Source organism: Sinocyclocheilus anshuiensis, unplaced genomic scaffold (assembly GCF_001515605.1).
Source record: "Sinocyclocheilus anshuiensis isolate Anshui unplaced genomic scaffold, SAMN03320099.WGS_v1.1 scaffold884, whole genome shotgun sequence".
Lineage (NCBI taxonomy): Eukaryota > Metazoa > Chordata > Actinopteri > Cypriniformes > Cyprinidae > Sinocyclocheilus > Sinocyclocheilus anshuiensis.
Window position 1 is genome coordinate 207,694 of NW_015549614.1, and position 8,671 is coordinate 216,364.

Here is an 8,671-nt window from a genome sequence, read left to right on the forward strand (position 1 = left end):
ATGCATATTTGTTAAATATATAACACGTTTTAGTGCTCTTGTTCATTACAATCAAGAAATACAACAGTAATACTTCTAATGTATGGCTGCCAGGTAACCAATTCATGCCCTCTTCAGGCATATAGTAACAGAGTACAAAATACTTACAAAAATACTTTATTACTTATTTAAGTACAGTTTTGCAATATTTCTACTTTACTTGAGTATAAATGTCTGTTGAACTTTTACTTAAGTACATTTTGAAGAGAAAATTAAACCGTTACATTTCGTTACACCCTTACTGCATGTGACTGCAGTAACCTAAGTGCTGTAGAAGATGTTGTTCATTGTTGGTTCAAGATTCCCAATTAACTAATGTTAACAAACCCTATTTTAAAGTCTTCACGAAAAAAAGTATGCTTGTGCTATTCTTATATATTATATTTATTATATCTAATAAATAGCACTTGGTTTAATATTTTATTATGCTTGTAAATGTGCGGCCAAAAATTGTTTTTGTTAATATTATATAATATTTTATATAATATATTATTTTTTATATTTTTAAACCTATGTTAATTTGTATATTTTCTGTTTTAGTAATTGTGTTGTGTTTGCCATTTTTATAATTTTTTTGTAATATGTCTATATAATTTATTTAAATTACAGATTTACTTTTTTAGTTAATTTAGTTAAAATGTTTGTACTTCAACTTAAACGAAATGAGAAACTGGCTCAAATTAAATAATTTTAAGTTTTATTTCAGTTAATGTTCATTTTCTTTTAAGTAATGGCATTTTTATGGTTTTAGTTTGTTTTAGTTAACGATAATAACCCTGATGTGCCGAACAATGATACATTTGACCGCACTTTAAGGCAGTGACATTCAAAAACTGTTATAATTATGACTTTCTGGTCCAAATACTTTTTGGGGACATGTATTTTATTATTTTTTTTATTTTTTATTAATAATTTTTTTTCTCAAGCTCCAGGTAGTCAACATTCATTGGCTAGTAGCAAGAACAAGAGCAAGAACATCAACAAAATGATCGGAACACTTCTCTGCTTTGTCCCCCTTATAAGAGAAAATGAGTGCAACCTTATTACGATGTGAAAATCCATCCACGGACTTTCAAAAGAGCCACTGTTTAAAAAAAAACTAACAAACAAAAAAAAGGCTTCATGGGAAGGGAAGAGATATTAACAAGTGACATTTTGTGATTTAGCCATCAGCTGTTCTGAGTGAGATCACAGTGTCAGAGCTCGGTTATTTACCTACACAGGAGGTCTGAAGATGATTCAATAAACAATATTTTCCAGAGAGCAGACAGACGTCCCTTAAGGGGGGCAGCCAGCACTACATATCCCACTCACACAGCGTCATTCCTTGATATAGACAGGAATAGTCATTCCCAGCGGTCGGACTTTATCATGCCTGCCTGGTGCTGAGAGAACACTGTTAACACCAGTCCATAAAGTGCGGGCCAGTCTGGCACTCTACACACTACAGGCTTGGCACGAGCACAAAAACACTCTCTCGGGTCAGTTTCTCTCTCTCGCACTGCACGGACCAACTGGCAGCGCATTTGGCAGAGGACGAAGAGCCTTGCGATTCTCTCTCACATAAACACATAGCGGTAAACAAATGGATCATCAGTGCCCACTAACACCAAACCGTAATGCTGTTACATCAGCAAGGTCATGCCTGTTATGCCACGATAATATAAATGAGAATGTGTGGAGAGGGAAATCAGTGGTGAATTCAAAACACACACGCTCCTCTGCCATATTTTGAGGTGATGAGCCAAAATTGACATTTTCTCCTCTCTTGCATGAAAAATGTCTCCGGGTCAAGTAAAACAAACGTAAGGTGACATTGGCATTTTTAACATGCTCGTTCATCCTTGCTAAACATGTTCACATTGTGATAATCACAGGAAAGATGAATGTACTTTGGCATGCGCTGTGTAGACCGGACTGCAGCTGTGAGAGCCAACTCTAGCACTGGCTAATGAGCGTCTGGGCCGCTTGACACATGTTCATAAACTGCCGACAGAGGCCCTTGACTTTCTGTAGCACTAGGTGAGCGTGGCTAGTGGAGACAGGCTAATTAGTCGTGATGTGCTGACGATGAAGTCAGCATGCGTTTTAGAGGGTACATGTGGAGTTGGAGTCATTTGGGTAATATTCAACAAATTTCATGTCCTGATACCTCAAAACAACCTTGCTAACAAGAACACAATTAGCACTAGCCAGGGCCCCTAAAACCAGGTGGAGGCTTAAACCGGACTTAGTCAGCTGTTAAAAAGTATGTAATTTTTAAAAACTGGAGCCATGCAAGAACCTCTTTACCTGCAGAATCCTAAACTGCTTGGAATGAAAGCTACTTCATTGGCTGAACTTTTTTTAAAGAGATAGTTCACCCAAAAATGTATATTCCATCATTTACTCACCCTCATCTTGCTCCAAACCTGTATGCATTTCTTTCTGCTGCTGAACACAAAAGAAGATATTTTGCCATTGACTTCCATATTTTTTTCATATTTCTATCAAAATATGTTAACTAATGCATTTTAAATTATATATTACATTATCAGAACAAGATATACAATAACATGTAATGTTTTGGATCAGACATTTCCTGTCAGTCTTCTAATGTCCTATACAATAAAGGCAAAAAAAGATGATTGATAAAATCATAAAATTAATTTTTAAGAGCTTCCATTCATTCGCTTATTCGTACATAATTTGATATAGTTTTAGCATACATTAGTCACTTTCAAACCAAGCAGGTTTGTGCGAATCTGTGTGAAAAACTGCATTGATTCATATTGAATGGTTGAAATGTACCTGCAAAAATTATACCAAACAATGGTAAATGTGGCTACACTACAAGACAGTGACGTTCAAAATTGGTTTAATTGTGACTTAATGGGACATTTTACAATTTAAACTCCTTCTCAAACTCCAAGTAGTTGACATTCATTGGCCAGGCCATTAAACATTGAGTGAAATGTTTCCAACCCTGTTACCTAGTAATGTCAGCATGGCCTAATTAATATTCATAAGAAAAAGCCATGTCATTTACCCCCCCAATTTTCAAAAATTGTGCAAATTTAATCACTCATTTTTAATTATTGATTTTGAATCTAAGTTTGACTGAACTTGCGACACCAAGCAGCGTGTGGGTGCTGCTGAAGTAACTAGTGTAATGAATACTACAGCATGAGTGAGTGGGTTCTTAAGTTGCCACCACAGCAGTGTACATTATTGCCACAAGACTGCGTCATTAGGATGGACTTTGGGGCTCTGTCACTGAATCAGAATATGATTGCATCAGGTGGCCATCTTGTTAGTGCTCTCTGAGATTGAGGCTGTCAGGAGGACAGCAATCGAGCCCCTCATTACAGTCCACTCGAGCCACACTGACAGACAACCTCCCACCACCGGAGACACAGATCTATGAAGATCCTGCTGGTGTAGGGCTTTGTCACTTGTCTCATTTAAGTCCAACTTAACTAGTGTTGTCCAAAAATAATCATTATATACTGATCACATTGACCTTAATTTCAACAGAGATTTCAAATCAGTGCATGATGTACAGTAGATTGCAAACACACAAAACACATTGAAGGTAACAGCAAAAAAAGATTTACATTTTTACATTTTCTTCAGAAAGTTAGAGGTCACCTAACAACTGTCTCTGTATTTGCTAATTCATTGCTAAGGTGTTCAGATTGGTCTCTAGGGCATTGCTTCGGAGTTGTGGGCAGTTGCTATGGTGTTACTAGGTAATTGCTTGCTGCTCAAAATTAAAAGGGTCCACTTTTAAGTTTCTATGATATTCAGATCCCTAGATATGAGTGAGGTATGAAATGAGTTTTCAATGGAAGTCTATGGGATATTTTCACCCGTTTAAATGTTCAAATCATCTGATTACTTAGAAAATGAATCCAATTAGTGGAATAATCTGTAATACTAGCAACATTTTGGGTGGGAGAATAATAAAGTATGAGCAGTAATAATAGCTATGTTTGCCAATGAAAAGAATCAATAACTATAGCACAAAACATCAAAAGAAAAACCAAAATGAATAATACAATTTAAATTCAAAACTTGTAATACATAGAATTATTTGATTTCATACTATATTGTGACATTCTTCTGAGATTTTTAGCGAGTTTAGCGAATTTAGCAAGTGATTGGTCTATCAAAAATATAGCCCCACCCCAAACACACACCATTGGTTGAGCTGTTACAGTGTCAGAATGATCAGGAGGCTCAAAACAAACAGAACTATACAAACAACTATATCAAACAAATAGCACCATAGAGACACAGTGTTATGGTGTGGTCACACTGGCGAAAATTCAGCCAAATTTTGTAGACAAAAAAAAAAAAGTCTATTGTCAATAGTGTAGCAAAGTATGAAGCACCATTTACACACAAGTCGCTTTCAAACCAAGCAGCTTTCTGCTGGTCAGTGACCCATTTGAACCTGTTGTGAAATCTGTGATATTATATTAAAATGACTGGATTTCATCCAGTCTGGATTGTCAAACAATGGCAGATGTGACCGCCCTCTTACACTTTTCATAGAAATCAACCTACAATAGGTTCACTCTGCATATTACTTTGCACATATTGTCCCTGCAAATTAAATTAAGAGAAAATCTTTACCACTGTAAAAACATACACACTTCAGCTTTAACGGTGCTTGACCTTTTAAATGAAGGTTGTTTATGTAGAGTTAGATGCACAAACACTTGAAACCCACACATAAACAGAAATGCATAACAAGCAGGTTTATGTAAAAACAAAGAAAGAAGTATGAAGCAATTAGCATCCAATATTCATTCTGTGTACATATATAGAGCACCTCATTAGCAGCAAACAGCTTTACAGTGTGTAAATAAATCACAAAACGATCTATAATGAAAACACAGACTTAATCTAACAAACCAGTATACCATGAGTTACTTTGGTAGTAGTACCGTGGTCTACTGATAATCCAGTGTGTGCAAACCGTGAGGCAGGGTACACAAGTAGTGATGTCATAAGGGGCCACCCCTGCTTTGGGGGTCTTGCACTGCAAAAATCACTTAAATAAGAGATTTTGCAGAACTAAACAGATAACACATCACTGTCACCACACTCTTCCTCCCAGTACTGCCTACCCTGTTGAAAAAAAAACAGCATATGCTGTTTAGGTATGTTTTGAAGCATGGCAGCTGGTTTGAGCTGGTTTAAGCTGGTCATGAGCTGGTCCTAAGCAACTTGCTCCTGCTCAGGACCAGCTTAATCAGCTCAAACCAGCTGCCATGCTTCAAAACATACCTAACCAGCATATGCTGTTTTTTTAACAGGGTACTTTGCCAACATATTTTTTCAAAGTCAAGCCAACAGTATTCATGTCAGGTACTTCACTTATGTTGTTGAAAAGTTGAGCAGAGAAGTTTGGGAAGGAGTGCCACTGCACAATGTATGGGATCTCCCGTCTGGCTTTGCTCAACCTCTCCATTAATCTCTATTGTAAATGTCTCAAGAGCTTCCCTCAAACTCCTGGAGTCTGGATTCACAATCCACAAAGCTACATGTACACACAGAGCAACCCGTTGGGAACATGAAATTTCATCTATCTGTATTCTCAGCTTCTCACACACGTTGTGAATCATTATGCCACATGGGACATACGGAAATGGAGACGTAGAGGAAACTGCCTCCATACCTCCAGGAAATCGTATATATTGACTTTATTCTATTTTGAATTCACAAGCCCAAGTGGTTCCTTGTGGGTTATAAGGAGAGAGGTGAAATGTATCCCCATACTTCAGGTTTGAATGACAACAAAATATGAAAGGTGCATGCTGGGAAATTGAATCCAGGAGCATTTGCAATAGGTTTAAAATGACCAAGTCCCTGTAATGTGGCTGTTTCATAACTCAAGGATTTCCTACTTTTACAGATTCACTTTTACAGACTTTTAACCAATCCAGGGATTCTCCTGGATTTCATTAACACAATGAAAACTTCATTTAATAACAATAACAACCCTAATTGCTTAACATAATGCATATTTATAATTAGAAATGTCAAAGGTTTGTGACCTTTGTGTGAATGAAATCATTATGAATGCTTAATATGAACTTTTGATCTATAAGCATTATATAATAATTGGTAATTAAATAAATGTAAGCTGTAGTGTTATTAATTCTTAATGAAGCTCAACAGTGTCCACTCTGGAATTCACATTCATTTTCTCCATTAGAAAGCTTTCTGGAAAAAGGTCCAAGTGCAACAAACCAACCAGATGTGAGATGTATCATAACATTATTTGATTCTAAGCCAAGGAGGATGCCTATTACATCCTTTGCATCACGTCCTTTGTCCTATCACAGATTCACGGCACTATTGGACTGCACAACAGAGAGTTTGTTTAATGTTTTACTGAGCTGCTGGTAAGTTTCTGTGTGATTGCGTGGGGCTTCTCACATTCCTCCACTTCACCGCTCACAGTACAAATTGATATGAGGATTTTAGTGCATTTTCACTTTAAAGTTTTAACTTTTTATGTTTTTTTTTTTAAATCCTGAAAAATACTCAGGATTTACACTGAAAATTGTTGTGATTTGTCTTCATATATCTGATCATTATCTTATTATGTTTCATGTGGTCGCTAGGGATAGACATCTCCTTCTCTGTGCCATATTCACATTTTTTTTAAAACAATCATTGCAGCATTTTCTTAATTTTTCCCTTTTGAGGTTCTAACTTCAGGATTTTCAGCCTCTGTGTTTATAGAGCTGTCAATATTTATGAGCTTATCACAGAGACAGATGCAACCACTGATGCTATAAAAAGTTTTAGAGACCCCCAGCGGGTGTCACTGTTAAATACACATGCACACACACGCACGCAGACCACCTCATGTACATTCACAGCCCCTGGTTGAATCCTGGCCATAACAGATTGCAGACTGTGGGTTGGGATGTGTAGAGCTTTGTGAGTGACAGGTGTTTGAATTCTGCTGAGTTTTCACTGAGCATGCAGATTCAGTGTGGATCAACCGATCACTCAATATTCGCAGAATCCTACACAAAGGTTCATACCTCTGGGCGTTACTGTTTACGGGAATCCTCCAGCCTTTGATCTGACTGAGTTCCGTATCTGAAACTTCGATGTGCAGAGGCAGTTTGGGAATCCAGACCTTCACCTCCAGCTGGGCCCTCAGGTAACCGTACGTGAAGTTCAGCAGCATTCGGACCCGTCCTCTCATCTCTTTGCCATTCACGTAGATGTAATCACACCTGTCCGATACCTGAGAGCAGAAAAAAAAGGATGTCAGTGATGATGGAGAAGTGAGAAAAGAACAGTGGATTGATCTTTTCAAGACACATTAGTGAACTTCACATTACCAAAATCAATACAATGCTTCTGAGAAAAAGTCAATGTATACTTGCAATGGATTGGCAGTGAAGTCTGACAATATTGGAAAATATTTTATTTTGAAGAGCCGGCCTTGACTCTCTGTCAAAAGTTAGTGATATGGTATAAGTATCTCCTTAAGTTATGGGTTATAAAACAAAGAATTGACCACAACATTCACCTACACAGATTTAGGTCATGATTAAATATCCCACGTCTTAACATTACTGGGTTGTATTTTTATCTTGGCTCCCACAGTCTCTCAGTTGTTCTCATCTCTTTCAGTTCTTCTATTGGTTTTCACCTTTGAATGAAAAGATAAAAGCAGTACTGGCTCTATCACATTTAACAGAGCACTACAGATGCCCAAGATGAAAACAGCACTTGTTATCTTAAGGTAAAAGACTGAAGGTATAACTGCATGTGTGTGAGTGGGTTTTGTTATGGTATGTAAACTAGATCTGATACCACATGAAAATGTCCTCAATTCAACTAAAATGATTCATAAATGAAATAAATACATTTTTATTCTAAAAATGTCAAACATTTTCTTTCAGGGTTTGGGTTTGTGTTTTTAAAGGTCTATGATATGTCAATTTAGACTGCCAAGTAAAAGTGTCTGTGTGACTAAGGCTAACACTGCAAGTGTTAGTGCTTAATTCTGATTTATTCCTCAGATCCGATTATTATTATTATTTTTAATTTTTTTTTAATTTTGTATTTATTTTTTTTAACTGATCACGATCCTGAACTGACCTGCGTGCTCAAACGAATGATAACAAGATGCCATGATGTGCGCTGTCATATGGAAGTAAACGCAGCAGCCACTGAAGTACCCTTACCCAAAAGTAGTATACTTCAAGTTTATTTTATTAAGTATACTTAAGTAAAGTTCAAGTATATTTTTAAGTATACTTCATGTAGTAAGTATACAAATATCAGTGTACTAGTAGTATACTTGTAAGTGTACTATTTCAATACTCCTTGGGACTAAATTGGCCCACTTTCTAGTATATAAAAGTATACTTTTAAGTATACTTTAAGTATAACAGTAGTAAACTTTGAGTACACAACTAGTTTACATCTTATGTTTTTAGTTTGTACTGCAACTATACTAAAAGTGAACGTATAGGTATACTGATAGTTTACTAATTAAATACTTGTAGCATTTAAGTATAGTCTCAGTAAACTATTAGTTTAGTAGCTTTATACTGCAAGTATACTCGTAAGTTTTCTTTAAGTGAACTTTACATCATACTTTAAGTAT

At 36.3% G+C, this 8,671-nt stretch overlaps 1 protein-coding gene across 1 annotated transcript in view; it reads right to left on the minus strand.

Moving 5' to 3' along the window:
* Positions 1 to 8,671, minus strand: part of LOC107659267 (transmembrane protein 132C-like) — a 150,932-nt gene that overhangs the window by 9,771 nt on the left and 132,490 nt on the right. Inside the window, exon 6 of the mRNA XM_016448150.1 lies at positions 7,089 to 7,297. Within this exon, the coding sequence (XP_016303636.1) occupies positions 7,089 to 7,297 (209 nt within the window). The remainder of the gene's footprint in view (positions 1 to 7,088; positions 7,298 to 8,671) is intronic.